The 24,558-nt window shown below is 40.2% G+C and overlaps 1 protein-coding gene across 3 annotated transcripts; it reads right to left on the bottom strand.

The window, feature by feature from the left end:
- Nucleotides 1–887: 887 nt before the first annotated feature.
- Nucleotides 888–16,077, bottom strand: sil1 (SIL1 nucleotide exchange factor). 3 transcript variants are annotated; one of them, XM_060837022.1, is made up of 10 exons: nucleotides 15,992–16,077; nucleotides 13,326–13,430; nucleotides 11,187–11,328; nucleotides 9,847–9,967; nucleotides 9,377–9,476; nucleotides 7,940–8,131; nucleotides 7,737–7,858; nucleotides 3,991–4,123; nucleotides 2,419–2,583; nucleotides 889–1,979 (listed from the first exon to the last, which is right to left on the bottom strand). In XM_060837022.1, exons 2-10 carry the CDS (start codon nucleotides 13,410–13,412, stop codon nucleotides 1,626–1,628), a joined length of 1,416 nt encoding a protein of 471 aa, XP_060693005.1. In that variant the 5' UTR covers nucleotides 13,413–13,430; nucleotides 15,992–16,077; the 3' UTR covers nucleotides 889–1,625. The 3 variants fall into 3 exon arrangements, with proteins under 3 accessions (XP_060693007.1, XP_060693005.1, XP_060693006.1); XM_060837023.1 differs by having other exon boundaries at nucleotides 890–1,979; nucleotides 4,027–4,123; XM_060837024.1 differs by lacking the exon at nucleotides 7,940–8,131 and having other exon boundaries at nucleotides 888–1,979.
- Nucleotides 16,078–24,558: the final 8,481 nt, after the last annotated feature.

Here is a 24,558-nt window from a genome sequence, read left to right as displayed (position 1 = left end):
CAATCCTCAAGTACATAATTAAGTTTAAAATAGAAGTGTGTGATGGGCAAGACATTAAAACAGATGGACGTTTTGAAAACTACATTCAATAATTTTGAAAATTAAGCAGCATTTCAGCCTAAAACAAAACAACATGCTGGGAATCAAATAATGCTGGAACTTAGCTGCAACAACTAGAGAGAAAAGTCTGGCAACAACTAGAGAGAAAAGTCAATTATTTATTCTACCATAAATTCTACTTGATTTGCTGAAAATTCCTGCATCTGCTGTTATATTTCAATTTTATCACTGCTATGTATCGCCAGGAATGGAAAGTTTTTTTTAATATTTAAACTTTCCAATCGGAGACTTATTTTCACTGCAGAACAGGAGGCTGGGGTCACTGTATTGAGGTTTATAAAATCATGAGGGGCATAGATACAAATTTTTAAGAGGACATGGGGCAATCTTAAAAAAAAATGGTTCATGAGTGGAATGAACTGCTAGAAAAAAGTGATAGATGCAGCTACAATTACAACAGGTTTGTTTTTTTCTCTCTCCTTGTGAATATAACTCAGATTGAGGAGAAAAAAAATTGGAGGTCATTACCTTGTGGCACTCTTTTCTCAATAATGCAGTCTCTGCCACTTTCTGTAACTTGTTCAAGGCAGAGATTATATTGATTTTGATGGATAGTAAGCAAAAGGGTTATGGGAAACAGAAGAAGGTGAAGATAAGACTTTAACCAGATCATTGATCTTAGTGAATAGCTACTCCTGTTCCTAAATTCCCAAACATCAGTCAGCACCAAATCAGAAGTGCTATGAAATCCAACTTCAGGAGAAAGATGCTCATTGAATGCAAGAACAACTCATTAAGACGACATTTTTATTCTGGGTACACAAAACCTGAAAGATGTACCCTAAACATTTCCACCAATTATGAAAGTCATTGTGAAATTTTAGTAGACAGGCATTTTTAAAGGCAAATAAGTTTGGAAGAATTTAAATAAAAAATGTTCCATATGTTCTTAAAACATGTATTAAACACTTCAAAACTTTTCTAAATGTTACAGTTCAGTGTAACTAGACACTAAGTCTTCATTTTAAAGTTGTCACCCATTTGCTAGCTCTGCATTCCTGATCCAAATCAGGAACAATATTTACTGAACAGCAATAATGAGTAAGATCAACAGGAAGACCCCTGAATGAACTAGATATCTATGACATGTCTGGCACGGATATTTGCTGACCCCACAAAAGAAAATTTGATGGTAGTGAATTGAATATTCAAACCCAAATGCAAATGGAAGCAGCTTCAAAAATCTATTGATGCCTAACCAGGTTCATAAACGTCAAGTTTACTCCATTTTTCAGGAAAAGCAAAAACAAATAAATATGCATAAAGTGCATAAACTTCTTAAAGACAGGTGAACAGAGCAACTTGGATAACAAAGGGCTTTACTAACCCAACCATGTTATTTTCACACTTCATCAAGGCATTGCAATATATTCCAAAGATAGGAAACAGGTGAATTTCCCGTTGGTTTGAATTTACTGCAAATTCTTTCGCAATAATGTATTGTCACAAATTCAATGTTTAAAAAAGTTCACATTGAAATGGGTTCCAGATGTTTCTTGCACCTATTATTTCAGCTGTTTAATGATGTCATTGGCAGAGTTTAAGAGTCCCAGGAAGTAACCATCTGTCTCACCCTCTTTCTGTTCTTCAGCAGCCAGTCCCTCATACTCTGATTGGAGCATGTCCAGCAAGGAACTCAGGCCCTGTATAGCCTGGTACTCGCTCCTACAGGATGAGATCATAAGGTTCATGGTCCGTAAAACTTTTTCTCTTGTGTCATGTTCACTGGATGTCAAGAGCTTGGGAACCATCGTGCACCAGTCCTGTTCCAGCATAAGAGGCAGCAAATTAAGCTCATCATATTGACGACATTTCTCCTGGTGTTGAACACTATCATCTTGTGTCCCTTGGATAAGTTTCTGCGAAAGAATTCAAACTAGATTGAATATTCACTCAGCTGGAGTTAATAATCAAGCTACAGTAAATTACTTGCCTTGTACTTCAGCTCAAAGTTTTGACCACATTTAAAAAGTGGAAGATTACTGTTTGCATCGGAACAAAAGATTTGTGAAAGCAAACAACTATCTCATTATGCACCTGAACATTAACCCGCATCTATAATTTTTGTCAACAATCTAAAAGAGCAGAATTAAGAATACTAACAAAAAGCAGCAAACAGGATGTGACTTTAACATTGTTAAACTGGAAAAAAATTGAAATCGTTGTGGAATAAATGACTCAAAACAAGAATAGAAAATGGTGACTGTTAGGAGTCAGAATTGTATACATGTATAAAAAGTCATGCTGACTTTTTATACGGTTAAAAAATCAACACTAAAATTTAGTCCGTTTCCTCACCTTCTCCATGACCATGTCATAGAGCAAAGTCATGATTCGAAGACGCAGAGACTCCATTCCCTTTGCCTGAAACAGCTGCCCAAGTATCTGCAGGCCTCCAAGTTTCAAAAACTGTTGCTGAGCAAATGGAAAATGGCGCAACAATGATGAGAATGCAAAGAGGGCCTGAAAAGAAAAAAGCACAAATAAGTGAGACATTTTATCCATGAACACACTTTTCAAAGTTCTTCTCCCTCCTTACTTTTCCAAATTACAACTTCCCACTGCCTTGGGGTTTTGGCTCCCTGTTAAAATAAAAGGGCATGAGAGTTGCAAGGTTTCTTAGTAGTCTACTAACTTTCCTTTTTAAGAGTTCAAATCAATTGTCCTGCAGAATTAGCTCAATTTGAAAATGGTGTTCAGACTAAACATTGTATTCCACCAATGGGCCCTTAAACTTGACTATAAAAAGGGTATCATGAAGTGAATATGTAAAACTGGAGTAAAAAGTGAGGGCTGCAGATGCTGGAGATCAGAGCTGAAAATGTGTTGCTGGTTAAAGCACAGCAGGTTAGGCAGCATCCAAAGAACAGGAAATTTGACGTTTCGGGCCAGAGCCCTTCATCAGGAATGAGGAGAGTATGTCAGGCAGGCTAAGATAAAAGGTAGGGAGGAGAGACTTGGGGGAGGGGAGGGGCGATGTAAAACTGGAACCCAGTGTGGGGAGGCTAACTGGATACTAGCTTCTACCTAAAACAAGGAGTAGGAGAGAGGAAATTGTGCTTCAGTTCTGCAAATCAGATCTGTTCTTGAGTAATGCCTTAAGTTTTTGGCACCAATAAAAAAAGCTTTTCTGATTTCAGAGTTCAGTATATATTTATGAATTAAATGGCTTAAAATGTTAAACTGAGGGGGTAGACAGTGAATCTGGTATGAAGGTATTTAGGTATATACAGGAAAACCAATTCATCTGGTGTTTAAATCCAGAATGAGGAGCAGCATTTAGATTTGATGCAGCCATATACATATAGTGAAAATGTAGAATCCTACAAGCCAAAATGTGCTAAGCAGTGTCGGTCAGACATGGCTGTTAGGGGATCTGGAACAAAGATAGTTAAATGTAGTTGGAGGTACAAATTAACCATAATCTAATTAAATGGAAGAAAAGGCACAAGGAGTTATTTAGCCTACTTCTACACCACTCAAATCCAAATCAAAGATTGAGTAATGAGTTTCTTTTCCCCCAAATGAGTTGATAACCTAACAGTGGGAATCAGTCTCATGGTCTTTCATGCTGATTGCAAGACCAAAAAGCAATACTTAAAAAATGGTGCTGTCTTACAAATGCTCATACAACTTCAAAGTAACAGGAATCAAGAGTTACTTGTGCTTAAGAAATGTACCTAACTTTGATCATTCTTTCTTCCCTTCCCACAACATTAAATGAAAATTTACATCCTTAAATAGGCTTGTGTACATTTTAATATTAAGCCGTTTCTTGGAATCCATTTTTTTTTAAATTGAGATTTGTCTTTGAGCAAGTAGTTCAAACACAATAAACAAGCCACAACCTTGGCCTTACTAGAGATTTACCTTTAGCTGAAAATTGGAAATTTTCTTTATCCATACCTTTTTCTTCATTGCCACTGGTTGATCCGTTGCCAACAATATCAACAATTTCTGTAAAGCCCCAGCTTCTATCGCCTCAATCTGAACTTTTGGGTTGCTAACAAAAAAAGTAGACTGGAGATCATTTATACAAATTACATAGAAGTTCTTGACAAATAGCATAGATTTATTAGGTTGGAAAAATACAACGCGTCACAAAACAAATTTGGTAAGAAATCCAGGGTCAAAGTAGTTAAAGGTAAGCACATAATATATACAGTGCAGAATGATAATGCAGTCTCCACTGGTACACTTAGAGGCCTTACATTACCAGTGCTTACCAGAAGAGCTAGAATATATCACCTCCACATTTTGAAAGGAAACCCAAAATTTAACAAGTTAATTTTCATTAGACATTTGTTTAAAGGGGCCAAAGAGGTGGTACATTAGTTAACTTGTTCATTATTTCTTGTTTACTTGAAAGAACATGCACAAATCGTGGAAGCTTGATCTCAGCTTGTCTCAAAAAGGCTTTGCAGCTCAAAATACATTTTTAAAAAAAAGTGTAGAAATGCATCTGCAAATTTGTACATTGGAAGGTTACAGAAAATAGCATTAAGAATAATGACTAGATCATTTATTTTAGTGATGTTGGTTCAGTGATAAAGAAGGACCAGAATTTCAGAGAGGACCATCCATCCTTCCCCAAATAGAGCACAATATATTGTACATTTGAGAGACAATAGGCAGGCCTCTATTTGACTTTACAACCTAAAAAAAAACAAAGTCAGTAATTCCCCAGTGCTGAACGATCATCAGCTTGATCATTTAGTCAAACCTCAGCAATGAACCTCAAACCCATAACCTAACAAGAGGGGAGAATGCTACAACTGAACCAAGGCTGACAATTTACTGGCAAAATACAGTGTTTCAGTACATATATCTTAATGGTGAGGATTAATTTATTTGTGGCAAGGATAACTCAGTGAATTACTCACGGTTATAATTTGATGCAGATTTAATACCTTTGTGAGCCTGCTCTCAACTAGTCAAGCATTTGTGACATTTATATTGTTAGCAGCCTTCATTGGCTTTATCAGTTAGGCCTGGTATTTAATGGCACAAGGACATTTGTAAAGTGATGATAAATGCCAAAGGAAACAAACAGTCTCACCATAGAGTCATAGAGATGACCAGACCCTTCGGTAAACCCGTCCATGCCGACCTAGATATCCCAACCCAATCTAGTCCCACATGCTTGCACCCTACTCATATCCTTCCAAACCCTTCCTATTCATATACAAATTCAAATGCTTCTTAAATGTTGCATATGTACTAGCTTCCACCACTTCCTTTGGCAGCTCATTCCATACCCATACCAGTTTGGGTGTGAAAAGTTGCCCCGTAGGTCTCTTTTATATCTTTCCCATCTCACCCTAAACCTATGCCCTCTAGTTCTGGACTCCCCGACCACAGGGAAAAGACTTTGCTTATTTACTCTATCCATGCCCCTCAATTTTGTAAACCTCTATAAGGTAACACCTCAGCCTCAGACACTCTGGGGAAAATAGTCACAGTCTGTTCAGCCTCTCCCTATAGCTCAAATCCTCCAACCCTGGCAACATCCTTGTAAATCTTTTCTGAACCCTTTCAAGTTTCACAACATCTTTCTGATAGGAAGGAAACCAGAATTGCATACAATATTCCAACAGTGGCCTAACCAATGTCCTGTACAGCCGCAACATGGCCTCCCAACTCCTATATTCAATACTCTGACCAATAAAAGAAAGCATACCAAACACCTCCTTCACTATCCTATCTATCCGAGACTCCACTTTCAAGGAGCTATGAACCTGCACTCCAAGGTTTCTTTGTTCAGCAACACTCTCTAGGACCTTACCACCAAGTGTATAAGTCCTGCTAAGATTTGCTTTCCCAAAATGCAGCACCTTGCATTTATCTGAATTAAACTCCATCTGCCACTTCTCGGCCCATTGGCCCATCTGGTCAAGATCCTGTTGTAATCTGAGGTAACCCTCTTCACTGTCCAGTACACCTCCAATTTTGGTGTCATTCACAAACTTACCAACTGTACCTCTTATGCTCGCATCCAAATCATTTATGTAAATGACAAAAAGTAGAGGACCCAGCATAAACCCTTGTGGCACTCCACTGATCACATGCTTCCAGTCTGAAAAACAACCCTCCACTACCACCCTCTGTCTTCTACCTTCAAGCCAGTTCTGTATCCAAATGGCTAGTTCTCCCTGTATTCCGTGAGATCTAACCTTGCTAATCAGTCTCCCATGGGGAACCTTGTCGAATGCCTTACTGAAGTCCATATAGATCACATCTACCGCTCTGCCCTCATCAATCCTTTGTTACTTCCTCAAAACACTCAATCAAGTTTGTGAGACATGATTTCCCATGCACAAAGCCATGTTGACGATCCCTAATCAGTCCTTGCCTTTCCAAATACATGTACATCCTGTCCCTCAAGATTCCCTCTAACAACTTGCCCACCACCAAGGTCAGACTCACTGGTCTATAGTTCCCTGGCTTGTCCTTACCAACCTTCTTAAACAGTGGCACCATGTTTGCCAACCTCCAGTCTTCTGGCACCTCACCTGTGACTATCAATGACACAAATATCTCAGCAAGAGGCCCAGCAATCACTTCTCTAGCTTCCCACAGAGTTCTCAGGTACACTTGATCAGGTCCTGGGGATTTATCCACCTTCAAGACATTCAGCACTTCCTCCTCTGTAATCTGGAGATTTTGCAAGAGGTCACCATCTATTTCCCTACAGCCCACAGTAAATACTGATGCAAAATACTCATTTAGTATCTCCCCCATTTTCTGCGGCTCCACACAAAGACCGCCTTGCTGATCTTTGAGGTGCCCTATTCTCTCCCTCGTTACTCTTTTGTCTTTAATATATTTTTAAAAACACAAACTAGGTTAGATTTTTTTTAAAAAACAAGATTATAGAACTTTTATCAATCTCAAATTTGAAGAGTTTGAAGAGTTCACTGTTTTCTTTTGTTACTACCTCCATTTTTTCCATCTTTGAATTACACGGGTATAGAAGATAAACCTCTGGCTGTGTCTGTGTTACAGAGAACCCCACTGATTTCCAGAAATACTGGCTCAAACAAAATTGGAGCAGCAGAAATAAGATTTATTTCTTATGCTGCGAGATGTCTAGTCCAACCAAATTAATAGCCAGTATTGTTAAGCAGGAAATACTCAGATCTGAGGAGAGGAAAATAATTAACATTTTCAGGTGATGAGAAGTCCTTAATAGCAAACATCAACTAAGTTCCTTTCTTTATAAATGCTGCAACACCTGGCAAATATTTCACTTTTATGCTATTTTTAAGCTGTGAAGTCTGCTTCTAGTCAGGTTTCGCATGTTTCCCCCAGTGATGCCAATGTAAAGCTCAGAGATTGTCGAGTGTTGGAGTAAGACTACCTATGGAGAGGAAGTGGTGAACAACTGAAAAATGAGTGAAGGGGAGAGATGCAGCACTGCATCCGTTGCTACATCTATGCTCATGGCCCAAACATTTCAGCGTGCAATCCTAGCTAGGATCCTGACCACCTCCCCCACCCAATTTGAGAAGATGACCAACAGAGGTGCTCGAATAGTTCTATTTTACAAGAAGTTTGCTGCAGTTGCATTCTGTAGACAGTACGTCCCTCCAAGATTTCAACAGACAAGTCATTACCCAGAGAGTGCAGATCCCAGCACAAAGGCAGCATGCTCCTGAATACGGGGTTCGGTGGCGTTTAGTGCCTTGATCACAAGTTGCAACCCCCCAATGGACATCAGATGTTGGGCATTGTCCACCTAGGAATAACCATAAGACAAAATGTCAAGTCTCACTTCCAGTTCCCGACAGTCATGTGACACATAAAACTTTGCCAGTACCTGATGGACATAGTATTCCAGGTCGTATAGAGCAGCAACCTTATCCTCCAGTGTCGCACCGGAGCTGTTGAATTTGCTGACAAGTTTATTGATTATTTCCATATCAGTCTCCATTACCACATTCATGGCTTCAAAATCTGCCATCAGTTCTTTGATTGGGCGGAATGTCTCACGGAGCTTCTCCTGATGACCCTCAAAAAGAAACATGACATAGCTCTACTGTAGCTCTAAGCTCAAATTCCTCTCCCAACCCCACTCCCCTTCAAAGAAAAAAAACCTGTTCAATTAAGTTTTTAGTCAGCTGTTTCAAGGCATATTTTGGTTCACTGTAGATTTTCGTCTCAGACTGTCAAGGACTTTAGAACATTATGTTAATGTCAGTGTAATATTCAATGTTCATTATGCATTTGGGATAAAATACAGGTTTAGTCCATTTCAGCAGTACTACTGACAGTACATTTCAATGAAGGTCAATGTAAACCTCAAAATATGAATATTTCCTAGAATGGGTCACCCCATTCAGCCGTTTGTTCACCCATTTCTTCATAAGTACTCCTAACAATGACAGGGCACTGCCACTTAAATGCCTAACTAAAGACCACTCCCATATCCTCAAGCATTTTGTCCAAGTTGGGGACATCAAGCGTAGCAAGCTAAAACAAAAGAACCACTGGCAGCCTCCCAATAGGTTCCTGGGGAAAAAGGAAAGGGTTCTGCGGTGTGTTTGATCCAGGGCAAGCACCTCAGCTGGTACGTACCCTTGTTTCCATACAACTCAGTTGAAAGTGTCCTCTCCTTCATACTGCAGCCCTAGCAGTAGCCCCCTCCAACAGTGGCACTGCTGAGCATCCAGTTCAGATTAGGTTGAAGCTCTGGAGGGCACATTCAACCTCCTTTGGATGGTGACCCAAATAACAAATGCCACCTCTGCTTTCTGCTGGGGATGTGGTTAACTCCTGCTTTCAATCCCAGCAGCAAGGGTTCGCAAATGAGAAAAATTCAGCCCATAGCATTTTTCACTCCCAAAAAATCAGGAAATGGTGGCAAAGCTTATTTCTGTTTCAACTGCAATAGCAAAATGATTAAGCTTAATTAGATTTGCTTTTTTTTAAAAAAATATATAGCTAATCAAGAGGAGGGATGGATAGAATTTCAGCTTGGGGGAAGACATTTATATGTCAGTTGAGCTGAACACAAACATTTGGCTTTTGCAGGCAGTTTGAATAAGGACAAAGTGTGATCACAAGAATAAATGCTCAATTTCAAAGATGACAGACTGAAATTGTAGGCAGAGTAATTGCAGAATTCACTGTTCATGAAACAAAGTTTAAGAAATTTTCAATGATGTACTCAAGTGAATTGTTTACACATACTGATGAATCACAAGATCTTTTTGCTGGGATACTTTGACTGAATCCATTCTAAAATGTGCCTTACCTCCTCAGTCTGTGTATTGCTTTCTAGTTTCATTAACTTCAAAGCCTTTTTCAACTCCTCGGCGGTGAAGGATTTAGAATCTAGATTAACCATTCCATGTCTGAAAAGGACAAAACTAGATGAGTGGGCAGGAGTCCTAATGCCCTGTTACACTAGCTGTAAGTAAAATGGCATGCACAATTTCTGAGACCAAGCTATGTTTCCCACCCAACTCCAGATAAATTTGAGAGGGTTCTGCTAAATTCAAATGAGGCCCAGAAATGAGACCTCATGCTCAACTCACTGCAAGGGATTGGGAGGAAAATTGGGGTTTCCTCCTGGGCCATCTGACCCACCTGCTCCTACAACTTTGGGTGCAATTTCCCACAAGAAAGAAAGAAAGAAAGATTGCAAGAAGTTACAGGATCCCTAATTTTACTTTTGTTCACCAAAAGCAAGACAGAAGTCTCTGTGCAAAGTTCCTACAGTACCTGGTTCCTTGCTTCCAGTACTTCAAACCAGTCTTCCCAGTCTCACCATCTGGTATCTTTGCCTCATTCTTTCCAGTTTCCAAGTTTAACCTAACATGTAGCCCTGCAGGAATTGCCTGACCTGTGCAGAGAAAACCAGAAGAATATTGATTACATAAGGTGGTATGGAGGTGGGGTGGGGAGGGGGAGAAAGAGGCGGGTGGGGGGGTAGAAATTCCTGGGATTACACACTTTCCCTGTGCTATAATTCTAGTGGAACCCTGATGTGCAGGTTGACTGTATGGTTCTAGTTCGCAGTTTATTGTTACACTTCATTGTGATAGTGTGCTAGAAATCAAGCCCAGCTATTGTGACAAAAGTTACAGACTTTGAGAAATGTATGCAAGAAATCCGATACTTGCCCATCTTTTACATCAGGTTGGCAAGGAAGTTTTCTGTAGTTAACACAAATTACTACATGAAGTGTACACTCTAGCTGCAGGTAAACAATTACGAATAGCTGGCATTTAATTCTAGTTGAAACTCTAATCCGTTAAAACTTGACCTTACACAAACAGACTAGAAATAAACATGCATGTTATAGATAAAGGGAAAACTCAAGCAATTCAGTGGTCAGTTCACGGGCTCTGCTGGGATTATTTTAGAACGCTGGTTCTTTTTGATCATCCTCCTTTGAAGGCCTTCACTTGTTTACAGGAGAGACTAGGCAGCTAGTCCACACTCCTATGGAGAGGTCTGATTTATCAGTTAAATGAAAGAAACTGCTTTTTCTTTAAGCTGAGTGACTTTTACTGCAGACAGCAAAGAGCCCCTGAGCTGCTGGAGATCTGCTGGCTTCTGAAATACATGGACTACTAAAGGAGAATCCTGCTGTCACTGTGGACTAGGTAAAGTTTATAAAGGGTGAATTACACCAAAATATTCTCATAGCTACCTCAGGAGGTTTTAATCAAACAATCGGATTTTCACAGCTGGGAAGGCTTGCTGGGCCCTATTTGGTACCAAAAGATAATTTAAGCATATTTCAGCTTAATTCGATTTATCGTAATTATGTTCATGGTGCTTATTTTGAAGGGGTCTGTTGCAGTTCCTTTTACTAGAGGCAAACAGTCCAGCTCTAGTCCTATAGGTTTACTCTGTGCTCAGTTCCACGATCACAAAGGAATTATCCATTTAGCTGCCTGACACCTTACAACAATGAGCTGCCCAAACAGTTGGATGTTACCCAAGTGGCAAAAGTTTGTTCATATCTGTTACTGAGGCAAGCAAAGCAAAAAAGGAAATTGTACTGCAGTAGGAGAAAGTGAGAAAGGGATCAAAAGGATTAGTAGGGGAGTTACCTGGTTTAACTACCTGCCAATCATTGGTTGGATAAAAGACCTCCATGTCCTCAGGGTCCAGATCATCCTCCACTGTTGCTTCCTCTTTACTCTCACCAACATTTTCTTCAGTGTGTTCCAGCACAGTAAGAGCAGACACTTGCTAGAAACAACCAAAATTAGTTGGAGATATTAGACAAGTCAGTTCTTTCTCCAGTTCTCCAAAGATGCTGCAAGAGGATTTGTTGGCAAGTATCAGGTTAAAAAGCCTCGAAATTAAGGAAACAGAATCTGGTATCCTGCTCCTTCCTGTGCCAGAGGGTTTCTCATTGGCAATCAAGCTTGGAGAGCCTACCTTCCTTTACTGGATGGGCTGCGAATTTGTCATGATGTTGGACAGGGTCAAAAATCACTTGACACCAGGTTATAGTCCAACAGGTTTATTAGAAATCACAAATCATCCAGTTAATGAGCCAGTTCAAGGGGGAAAACAAAATTACTAATGAACGAAGGTTTCCTCTGATTCTCCATTTTAGACTAAGTCCTGAAGCCCACTGTACATCCTGCCCAAAGTCTTAACTGAAAATAAAAGCACAGGTTACAAATTCATTAGCTCAATAGAAGATGAAACAGCATTTTCAGAAAACAAAAAATGTTCTGATTTCTTTCATTGCTTGCTTTTATACCTTCATCCATGAATTTGGATTTGAGACACAGACTATGAAAAGCATGGGGTTTCTTAATGAAGCACTGTTACATATAAAGACTAAAAATATATGGTGTTCAGAGATGTAACAGATTCTAATCTTACTATTACATTATTTAAAAAGACTATTCCATAAACATCACTGCGTAATGTCAGTGGGCCTATTCCACATTTCTCTGCACACATTTCTAACATTCACAAGGTTAGACTTCAGGTTTCTGCCCCACACTCCATGTGTTTCTCTCTCTAACTCTGCTCACTGTGTTCTAAAAAAGGCCCATGGAGGAACAATTGTGCGGTATCACAAAGTTGCACTTGGCCTAAAGCCCTTACACGACTTAGATATCCACAGAGGGAAAAAAAAGCAAAAGCACGTACAGATCTAATAGTATATCCAAATGTGCTTTTTAAAAAAAATACTACCAGGAAAATATTAATACCTCTCCTGGTATAACTTTCACTTTAGGTTCCCTTGCTTAAGTGGAATCTAATTAAGAGTTTACAGTGCAAAACTACAGGACCAAAACACAAGAGAACTATCACCATACTGAAAGTGGACATCACTTAATGAACTCTACTCCAACTCCATCACACAGGGATTATCTTTCCGACATTCCATAGTTTGGGACAAATACATACTTACCCCCTTTGTATAAACTTGCAGTTTATTGATAACTCACTTAACCCTTAAATCAAAGTACAGATTGAAACTGCATGCCAGGATGTGAACATTTTTAAGCTGACAGTTGGTGTACTTTTGAGCATGTTTTGCATTGTAGGTGTCAGTCTTCAGACAAAACTTGGAACTGTCAGTTCCAATGGAACTAAAAATATCCCAAGGGATTATTTGAAGGGGTGGTGGTTTTCCTGGAGTCTTATCAAACCATTTTTCTTTTGCATTACTCCGTGCTATTAATTTGTCATGATGTGGAAGTGCTGGTGTTGGACAAGGTCAAAAAAATAATAGCATGACATCAGGTTACAGTCCAACAGGTTTATTTGAAATCATAGGCTTTCAGAGCTTTGCCCCTTCTTCAAGTGCTAGTGTATTAATATTTGTTGTACCAGTCACTCCCCAAAAAAGGAATTACCTGGATATGTACAGATGTTTAAAACAAATTCACAACAAATAACATATCACATGTATATATGGCTATTTAGCAAAATTGACTAGATAGCTAGCATGGGTTCGGAACAACACTAACAATTTAGGTTTAATTTCCATTAAGATTTTGGACTTGCCACAGAGTGGAAAATAGCAAGACAATGAACTAATAGCCTGCCTTCAGGGGAATGATAGGGGATGGATGGATGGACGGATATACTACATAGACAAATCTATAACTTTCCAAGACTTACATTTTTCTACACAGGAAAACCACATTCAGATCAAGCTCCATTCCAATCTAACTTTATTCCCCCGGAACCCAGCTAAATCTCATTGACTTTCTTACCTGCTGTTGCCTGTTCTCACTCCAACAGTAATTCAAAAGTTGCACAGAAATCAGGAACAAGACCAGGTTCAGAAAACCAAGCTTCATTGTGAGAACTTCTGCAATCTGTTATGCAAGTAATGCAGGGTTGTGAAAACATACAAACTTAAAATTACATTAATCCTGTTATCAAACCAGTGACTCAACATCACCCCTTTTCATTTAGCTACCATACAGGTTCCCTACTGCATGTTTTTCTCCAATCACATCACCACCATTCTTGCTGGCAAAACTAGCATTTTGTTCATCTCTAGTTACCCCAAAATGCAGATATAACCAAGTGTAGTAAAGTTGGGTAGTTAAGAGTCAAGCATGTTCGTATGAGATGATGAGAGTGTCATAACCAGATAAGAATAGTGGCTAACTTAAAGAATATCAATGAACACATGATTTGTAAAGAAATGATGTTGCTGCCCAGACAATGGGACTAGTTAGTCCAGAAATTATCACTGGAACATCAGCTCAGAGAATAATCGGGATTTTAAATAGAATTCAGAAGTGGAGAAGACAGAATATGGGGAAGAGATTTGGAGGGTGAGGAGAGAGAATGGAATATTGGGGACAGAGTGGAGGGAGTGAGGAGAGACTGGGAGCGTGTGATGGGTAAGTTGTTAGAGGGTATTCTGAGAGACAAGATCTACAAACATTTGGAGGGGCAAGAACTTATTTGGGACACTCGGCATGGCTTTGTGTGGGAAATGGTATCTCACAAATTTGATTGAGTCTTGTGAATGTGTGACCAAGTAAGGAGATGAGGGCAGTGTGGTAGATGTTGTCTACATGGACTTTAGCAAGGACTTTGACATGGTAGGTTGTTGAGGGAGGTCACAGGACCTAGGGAGAGCTATCCAATTCAATAAAAAAAAGCTTGAAAATAGAAGGCAGAGGGGAATGGTAGATGATTTTCAGACTGGAGGTCTGTGACCAGTGGTGTGCCACAGGGATCAGTGCTGGGTCCACTATTATTAGTCATTTACGTAAATAATTTGGATGGGAATTTAAAAGTATGGTGTTAAGTTTGTGGAGGATACCAATATTGGTGGACCAGTGGACAGTGAAGAAGTTATCTGGGAATACAGCGAGATCTTGATCAACTGGGCCAGAAGGCTGAGGAATAGCAGATGGAGTTTAATTTAGATAAATTCAAGCTGTTGCATTTTGGCAGATCAAACTAGGGCAGGACTTGCGCAGTCAACAGTAGGGCCCTGGGGAGTATCATAGAACAAAGATCTACGGGTATACATTCATCACTTCTCAAAAGTGGAGTCACAGACAGCTTTTAGCATGTTTGTTTTTATTGGTCAGAGAACTGAGTTTAGGAATTGGGATGTCTCATTGCAACTGTACAAGGCATTGGGTAAGGTCACATTTGGAGTACTGTGTGCAGTCAGCCTACTATAGAAAGAATATTATTAAAGTAGAAAGAAGGCAGTAAAGATTAATAGGATGTTACCTGAACTGGAAGATTTTTGAGTTATAAGCCTCTCCTTCATTCCCCACACCTCCCCCAAGCATAAGAGACTGAGAGGTGACCTTATACAGATTTAGAAAATCATGAGAGACATAGATGCAGCCAGTAGCCAACAACTTTTGTCTGGTTTGTTTCCATGCTGTACATCTCTATGACTTTGTAGGGCATTGGTTGAAGGGAAGAGATACAAAAGATTCCAGAGAGAAAATGTTTTCACACTTGGAGGGGGGGGGGGGGGGGGGGGGAAGTGTGTCTGGAGTGCCAGAGGTAATTGTGGAGCCCAATACAGTTTTAACATTTAAGAAACATTGGGACAGGTATGTGGACAGGGGCCAAATACAGGGAAATGGGACTAAAGTCATGGCATAAACTCAGCAGCATGGACAAGTTGGGCCAAAGGGCCTGTTTTTCTGCTATTAAGCTCGATGAATCTAATCTCAAATTTATAGCATTCTAATGGTTTAATGTGATCATAAAAACTAAAATGAAAAGCTTGAAACTGTAAATTATTTCCCCCAAAAAACATTGTATTCATGTTCTGTGCATTTGGCCAGAACTCTGGATTATTTGTTTAATCATTGTGTTCCGAGACACTTTTGCAGTGTGAATGATCGAACATTAGGGCAAGATTTCACACAATACAGTACAAGAGTCTGGATCACTCGAGTATAGGTAACTTTGAGTACAACGCATTCACCTCTAGCTCGCGGCAAATACTCGTTGAAAACAAGAAACTTTCACTTAGGAATAAGAACCACGTTTTATAACAACATCGCAGGCACCATCCAGCAACCCTTGTTTATTCACTAGCCCCTCACTGCTCTCTCCTTGACTTCCCCCTAACTTTGTACTCTGTCCTCAAATCACCAGTAGGAAGGTTAGTGTAATCTCGCTTCCCCTCCTCCTTCACTTTACCCTGTCCCTGTCCCTGTCCTCTCATCTCCCTCTGCTGCTGTCTCCTTACTTCCCCGCTCCTTCACTTTACTCCGTCCCTATCCCCTCATCTCCCTCACTGCTGCTATCTTCTTGTCCCCCTCCTTCACTTTAACCTGACCCTGTGCCCTCATGTCTGTCTCTTCGCTTTCCCTTTCACTTCAGCCCATCCCTGTGCAGTCACTTCTCTCTCCCTTTACCTTATCCCGTTCTGTGCACTCACCTCCCGCTGAGCTGCTGTCTCTTTACTTCCCTTCTCTCAGTTTCTCGCCACCACCAGTTCCTGCTGATGACTTGGTTTCCTCTGGAACAGCCACGTCCTTTGGCATAGTTACCAGGCAGCCAATCACAGCATTTGCATGCTCGCTGATGCAATAATTTAAAGGGATAACACCTTAAAGGGACACTGACCAGTCTACAAACACCACTTCATGGGAGCAAATTTCCTGGGTGACTTTTGCAAGACTGCACTGACAGCCTCTCTCTCTCTTTACAAATACTTTTTTTTTCCCTTTGAAATAACTTTATCTGGATTATTTCAGCAGCTTTCAGGGAATGTTTGCAAAGACCTGAGAAATGCAGCTTCAGAAAAGTAACATCCTGGGATCTGATTCAGAGTTTATTTCAGTCACCAGAAAAGATGTGGCTGTGCTCTGGAAATTTTGCTTGAAGAAATAATACAATCATAGAACGAAACCAAACAGAACTACTGATATCAGAAACTGGGGGAGGGGAGGAACTCAGCATGTCTGACTGCATCTGTGGAGACTGTGTTGCTGGTTAAAGCACAGCAGGTCAGACAGCATCCAAGGAACAGGAAATTCGACGTTTCAGGCCAGAGCCCTTCATCAGGAAACTGCATTCTCCTGCTCCTTGGATGCTGCCTGACCTGCTGTGCTTTAACCAGCAACACATTTTCAGCTCTGATCTCCAGCATCTGCAGACCTCACTTTTTACTCGCATCTGTGGAGAGTAAACACAGTTAGCATTTTGGGTTCAGTGACCCTTCTTCAGAGTTCAAGAATATTCACTGGACCTGGAATGTTAACTCTGATTTCTCTCCACAGATGCAACCAGACCTGCTGAGCTTTCCCAGCAATTTTTGTTGTTTTTGTTTTGTTTCTGATACCACCATGGACTTTAATGTTTTCTGGTATTGCCCGACTATTAGTTTTCATAGTGTCTTTTGCATTCCTTTAACATTAAAGTATTAAAATAAATGGTAACTTCAAAGCAATAAACACACATGGTCAAGTTCAATTTCTGAAACAATAAACACATAAACAGTGCTGTGAATGCAATAAACTATTCCAAGGTGTTTTAAAATAGAGTAACATTATCCAAATAAGGATAGATTAGTTCAGATAACCATAGTGTTGGTCAAACAGCGAGGCTTTCAGGATTAATGGAGGAAAAGCAAGGTGGGGAGGCTTAAGAAGGGTATTTTAGATCTCAAGGCCAGGTAATTGAAGGCATGAGCACCAATTAACATCACTGATGGTTGGAATCAGAATTTGAGGAATGAAGAAGGTTGTGAAACTGGGGAGTGGGATATGGCCACAAAGATAGAATCAGTTGGAATTTAATTAGCATACATAAAAGGCCTTAAGCATATTTGAGGTACTACTCAAGATGCATGAAAAAAAATGGGCTACTCGGTAATTTCTAGCAGCCTTTGGAGCTATGCTTCCATTTTTCAATGGGATACAAGGAAGATATTTAAGTTCTGGAGGCTACCTAGACAAGGGCTGTAATACTGACTATAAGAATTTAGGATGTCTAGTTTTGGAAAAATAATTTCTGATGAATAAACAAAACAAATGTGATAGTAGGGTAGGGACTACTAGCTCAAGCTGCAGGCAAGTCTATGAATAAGATTTACATCGAGAGGGATGGAATGGGCTTCTGGATAGAGCAATGGAGAGGAAATTTATGAAATAATTTAAGATCTAGATATAGTGGAATGAATGCTATTGGGCAGCATGATGGCTCAGTGGTTAGTACTGCTGCCTCACCGCAACAGGGACCTGGGTCTGATTCTAACCTCTGGCGACTGTCTGTGTGGAGTTTGCATATTCTTCCTGTGTCCGCATTGGTTTTCTCTGTGTGCTCTGGTTTCCTCCCACAGTTCCAAGATGTGCAGGTTAGGGTGAATTGGCCAGGCTAAATTACCCATAGTGTTCAGGGATGTGTTGGTTAATTGCATTAATCAGAGGAAATATAGAGTTTTAGGGTTATGGGTCTGGGTGGAATACCCTTCATAAGGTTGGTATAGACTTATTGGGTCAAAGCACCTGTTTCCACACTATGGGGATTCTTAAGAAAGAAGTTGAGTGGTATGGTGGCTCAGTGGTTAGCACTGCTGCCTGACAGCACCAGGGACCCAGGTTTGATTCCACCCTCGGGTGATTGTGCAACTCTGCACAGACATTCTCCCTGTGTCTGCATGAGTTTCCTCCCAAAGAGAGTTAGGTGGATTGACCATGGGAAATTGCCCACAGGTGTCCAGGGATGTGCAGGCTAGGTAGATTAGCTGTGGGAAATGAACGAATACGCTGGATCTGGGTGGAATGCTCTTCAGAGGGTCAGTGTGGACTTGATGGGCTAAATGGCCTGCTTCCACAATTTAGGGAACATTGATCAAATAATTGCACTCAGGAACCCTTAACATTGAAGCCTACGGGGATAAAAGTGAAAATAATCCAGCGCCTAGAGTCAACAAATGAGATTGTTGTCTATATATCATTTCTCATCAACACCGTCTGAACACACAACATCAGGATCTATTTATGTATTGACATCAGCTAACTTTCCACAACCTCTCTTGCTTCCCTCTGGCTATTATCTCTGTGTTGTCAAACATGCTGCTGATACCTTGTCCTGACTTAAGTTTCAAAAGATTAAGTCATTCTCTTCATGTCCTGTCACAAAGGGACCTGACCACCGATTCCAACCCTCTCCCTGGCCAGTGTCCCCCCTTACTAAACCAAACCATTCACTGTCTAGGCATTCTACTTGGTTTAAAGATCAGAACTGAATTTTCGTTTCTCGTAGCACATTTTCTAGCTCCATAAATTCACCCAGTGCTCTGGCAGTTAGAATTTCCCCTCTGATGTGCTGGAATTCCTGGGGAATTAAGCTAAGTGGATCCAAAACAAAAGATTAGGATGCTGGGTTCATTGAATGAAGTGGGGGGTGATGATCATAGGAACTGGATGCTGCTGCTGTTTTTATTCTATGGAAAACTGCCATTGTGAAAGTAAACCGCACAGAGTCAGAAAGGAGAAGTTGCAGGCAAAGTGAGAAATAGGCTAGGCGAATATATTGTTTGGAGAATTTGAAGGCATCATGGGAACAGTACTGAATACCTTTCTTTTTTTCTCCATTTCAAAAGCTTCAAATTCGTAGTCTTGTTAAAGGGTCATTAAGGTAGCTGACTGAGGGACTGTCATCAGACAATCACTAGAAGCCTATATAAGGTCTCAACAGGTGCTGATCACTGTAGAAGCTTGCACAAGTGAGATAATGAGAGTTCAGAGGCTGCATGTTCCTGTTAGAGTGAAAGTTAAGAGTAAGGAACAGTGGATTTATTGAGATATTGAGGCTCTTGTCAAGAATAAGGAGGAAGCATATGAAAATATAGACAACTGAGATAAAGTGAATCTCTTGGAAAGGATAAGGGGTGTAGGGGAATTCTTAAGAGAGATATCAGGAGGGCAAAAATGGTACATGAAATAGCCTTGGCAGATATGCTCAAGGAGAATCCAAAGATATCCTACAAATATTTTAAGGGCAAAAGAGCAACTTGTGAGAGAATAAGGCAAATTAAAGATTAACAAGATTGCCTATGTGTGTGAGAAACAAAGCTCACTCACTTTAATAATTTCAGTCCGACACAAAATCTGAATCAGTAGTGTCATTTATTTCGCTCTTGCAAGAGGGGTGTCGTGTCTACTGTGTACAAAGGCAGTCACACACCCACACACTGAACTCAACTAGTACACAGTATTTATGTAATTTGTTCCTATTCCCTCCTCCCATTGCTCCTCCCCTGTTTACATCTCCCACTTCTCTAAGACCGGCGTCCATTACTCTTGTTCATCTCTTGCCTTATCCAGCCTTGTCTGTGACAAAATGCTTATTTCTGGCCTCACAAGGCCGTTTGATCACATCCTGCTGTCGTCCATTGTTAGGTATATCCTCCTTTACTACCATCTGTTTCCCTTACTTGTTACGACCTCATGACTTCTTGATTGTGGTTTGTTCTTGTTTTTGCAGAAGCAGGAAATAGATGCTTATAACTACTGTTTGTACAGGCATATCTAGCTTAACCCCCTCCCCTCATAGCACCTTATCTATTTGTCTGTAACATCTACCATTGTTTGCAGGCACATTTCATTGTTGTATGTACATTTTAGCTAATACAAAAACAATTATGTATTTCCTTCACATAGTTTTCATTCTTGTTGACTCAGCTCTTGGCTGAAATAATTATAAATGGTGTGAGTTTATTTACCTTGCATAAGTAATTATGATTGCAGACGTAACACTACTTTACCTATATCCCACAATTTCCCCCTTTTTCTTTAATTACCATTTGTTACCTCTTGCATTTTTCTTAAATGTCACTTCCAAATTGACGAGCATCTTACCCAAAATTTCATTTATTTTGGAAATCGCCCCGAGGTCACTTATTCCTTCATTGTTTAACAGGTAGAGCCCTTCTCTCCAATTACTCTTTAGGGGCATTTGTTTCATTAAGGCCGTCTCAATCAGTCTTTGGGTGAGTCTTCATATACAGGGTATGATACAACAGCCAATGGCTACCAATACCCCGGCTACTACTATCAGAGAAGTAAGGATGGAGACTACCACCCCCTTCAAATTTCCAAACCATGATTCAAGCCATCCTGTGAGAGATGTGTCTGTTTCTGAATTCTCAGCCAGTTCCTCTGCTAAGGTAGTCAATCCCCTTATGACCCGAATATTTGAACCATCAGGCGCAGTGTTATTAGGAATAAAGGTACAACAGCTTCCTCCTAACATCACACACACACACACACACACACACACACACACACACTTTTTCCGCTAGAATCATGACAAGGGCCATTCTGTTTTCCTATGCCATCCTACTTGTCGCATCAATCTGTTATGATATTCCTTTAACCGCATCTCTTGTATAATTTATAAATCACTGTTGATTATAGAAAATGTAATTTATCCAGTCTACATTTTTATTAATCATTACCCACCAGAAGAGAGCTGACTCAAAGCCTGCTGCAATCTGGTTGCGAGCCTTGAACTCATCAGGTACCCCCCACCCCCGGGACTCCTATAGAGTCTAGATAAATCCTGCCATCGAAAGAGGTGTCTAACAGTGATCTCTTACTCCTTCCCTTTTTCTCTACTATCTTTTCCTTCTCAAATGCCTGGGTAAATGGAATTGCCAATTGTACAATTGCACATATCCCTCGCCAATCTTGAGGGAGGATGGGTCTCAATATTTTGCCTCCACAGTACCACCACAGATCCACTCGGGGAACCTTTACTGCTGAGTAGTTCCCTCCCTTGTCCTTTTCGATGACATTCTTAATCTCTGTACATAATTTCAGCTCCCCCAAGTCTCTGGACCGATTTGTACCTTGCCGACACACACACGACGTGTGATTTCCAACTGCGGCTGAAAATGTAGGGGGGTGCTTTAAAGTCTTTCTTCTCCAAGGGAGGGAACATCAGAGATAGGGCGGTACAGTTCCTATCATTCCATGCAGTCTCATCCTGATACAGGGCTATCATACATTTCATGCTCTTCCTGTCTTGCTTCCACCTGAGCGGAAAGGGAACCACCTGGGCCACTGGTCTACCAGAAGGACATGCATAGCAATTGCTCTTGTTCAGACTTCTTACAATATACTTTACCCATTCAATCTAGGCATTTGCATCCCCATATCCAGTTTCTATTTTGATGGTCTGTTTCAAGTCCTTCACCTCTATAATTTGTACTGCTTTAGGGTCATCGGGAGGGGTGAAAGGTTGTATCTTATTATCCAGTAGTTCTGTCCGTTTTTCCCTGTCCTACGCTAATTCGAAAAGAACAGCCCAAGAAATCCTTCTCGTTTGCTTTCACTTCTATCCCAAATGTTTCATTTAATTGTACCTGAATTGTACCCCCCCAGAATTGCTTCGTGCCATGTGGTTTTCTTTATTGTTAGGTATACTGGGTTACGCTCTTTATCGGGACAATCGAGAGCTGATCGGAAGGGAGCCGGTGTACTGTGACAAGACCATTATACCAAGTACCATCCCCAAAGGACTTAAGATGTATCTCTGAGCTGCTGTACTGTCTCTGATTATCTACATTCCCACTATTTACTAAGTTATATGCATCAGGTCTATTGCGGATGATCAGACTTAGGAACCGTTAATAACACATATGAAAATAATGTTTGACAAAATCCCAATATTAAGAGAGCTTGTATCATAACCCTAAGCATCCCCAGCTAAAAATCATGTTGAAGCACCAAAAGACTTAATATACAATCCCATAGAAATAATCCCACACTTGCGTCGCCACTGTATAATCGGTTGCTCAAAGTCTTTTTAGCCTGAGTTTCAGTGGTTAAATAAATATTTATATATTAAAAATTCATTTATTCAATATTCAAAATGTAAAATGCAAAATGCATACAGTTCACAACTTTGAAATCCACTATAATTACCCAGTTTTAGTCCCTTAATTTAAATCCAAAATTAGTTTTCTTAAGTGGTCCTGACCAATCATTGCTCAAATACAATGCTATAGGTTGTGAAATAATCAGAGCTGCCTTAAAAGGATTTGTCTATTCAAGTTTAAAACAAAACTTCTAATGCATGAATAATGGCCGAATCCAAGGTCATGGATATTAACCATAGGATTTTGTTTTTACTACAATCTAATGTCGAACTGAAACTTCAACTGTCCTCCATAAATCGCTTTTATGTAAGGATAAAAGAGATTAGTTAGAAACTGATAGTAAAGCAGTCATGGTCTGTAAAAAGAACAGGAAGTATCATTTTATTTCATAATCACTATAGAATCCTTAACCTTAAAAGAAATCATGTTAAGTTTCCATAATAAAAATCAGATTCAAAACAGTCCTGGAGCTCCAGGGCATAAAGTACAAACATTCACTCACCAACAAATGTGCATTCAAACCAAATCACAAAGGGTTAAACTTTCCATTAGCTGTACAACTCTTTTCTTTCTCTCTCTCACACACACTATATCTCATAGACACTTTCTGAACTTCCTGCCACAACACCTCTAGATGCTCCTCACCTCACCCCTCTACTTTTTGAATATTTTTCTGGATGTCTGGCCATGATTTAATTACAAAGTGTACTCTCAGTAGCCCTCCAGCCACGAGCCCTTCCGACTTGTCTTCCCAGTGTCGAGGGCCACCACTCCCCCCGGCGATGGAAGAATATCCTGGACGAGGCCCCAATTGTGAGAAATAAAGCTCACGCACTTCAATAATTTCAGTCCGAGACAAAATCTGAATCAGTAGTGTCATTTATTTCGCTCTTGCAAGAGAGGTGCCATGTCTACTGTGTACAAAGGCAGTCTCACACACACATGCACTGAATTCAACTAGTACACAATATTTATGTAATTCATTCCTATTCCCTCCTCCCATTGCTCCTCCCCTGCTCACATCTCCCATTTCTCTGAGACCGGCACCCATTACTCTTGTTCATCTCTTGCCTTGACTGTGACAAAATGCTTATTTCTGGCCTCACAAGGCCGTTTGACCACATCCTGCTGTGGTCCATTGTTAGGTATATCCTCCTTCACTGCCATCTGTTTCCCTTACTTGTTATGACCTTATGACCTCATGACTTCTTGATTATGGTTTGTTCTTGTTTTTGCAGAAGCAGGAAATAGATGCTTATAACTATTGTTTGTACAGGCATATCTAGCTTAACCCCCTCCCCTCACAGCACCTTATCTATTTGTCTGTAACATCTACCATTGTTTGCAGGCACATTTCATTCTTGCATGCACATTTTAGCTAATACAAAAACAATTATGTATTTCCTTCACATAGTTTTCATTCTTGTTGACTCAGCTCTTGGCTGAAATAATTATACACTGGTGTGAGTTCATTTACCTTGCATAAGTAATTATGATTGCAGAAGTAACACTACTTTCCCTTTATCCCACATGTGGAACCACAGGAAATGGGTGAGTTAATAAGCAAATATTTTGCATCAGTTTTTACTGTGGAGAAAGTAATGGAAACTAGGGAACTAAGGAATAAATATTGATATCTTGGAAGCAGTCCACTTACAGAAAAGGAGGTGCTGGAAATTTTAAGAAGTATAGATGTAGATAATGTCCTGGAGCATCAGAGGCAGAGGGGTGACCTTATAGAGGTTTATAACATTTTGAGGGGCATAGATAGGAAAAATAGACAATGTCTTTTCCCTGGGTTGAGGGAGTCCAGAACTAGAGGACACAACTTTAGGGTGAGAGGGGAAAGATTTAAAAGGGACCTAAGGGACAATATATTCACGCAGAGGATGGTGCATGTATGGAATGAGCTGCAGAGGACATGGTGAAGGCTGGTACAATTACAACATCTAAAAGGCATCTGGATGGGTATATGATTAGGAAGGGTTTAAAAGGATATGGGTCAAGTGCTGACAAAATGGGACTAGATTAGGTTCGGATATTTGGTTGGCAGGGACGAGTTGGACCAAACAGTCTGTTTCCATGCTGCACATCTCTATGACTCTATAACTTTT

The sequence above is a fragment of the Hemiscyllium ocellatum genome, chromosome 16 (genome assembly GCF_020745735.1).
Source record: "Hemiscyllium ocellatum isolate sHemOce1 chromosome 16, sHemOce1.pat.X.cur, whole genome shotgun sequence".
NCBI lineage: Eukaryota > Metazoa > Chordata > Chondrichthyes > Orectolobiformes > Hemiscylliidae > Hemiscyllium > Hemiscyllium ocellatum.
Note: the sequence above shows the minus strand (reverse complement) of the source record. Positions and strands in the feature narration are given on the sequence as shown.

Bases quoted from the DNA above. Each gene is read 5' to 3' on its own strand.
- sil1 (XM_060837022.1), bottom strand. From the start codon at position 13,412: ATGAAGCTTGGTTTTCTGAACCTGGTCTTGTTCCTGATTTCTGTGCAA. The intron at 9,968-11,186 runs GTAACTCCCCTA...TTCTCTGCACAG, and splicing joins TTGGCAGGTAGTTAAACCAG to GTCAGGCAATTCCTGCAGGG. The intron at 4,124-7,736 runs GTAATGACTTGT...TTTTTTTGTTAG, and splicing joins CTGGGATCTGCACTCTCTGG to CAACCCAAAAGTTCAGATTG.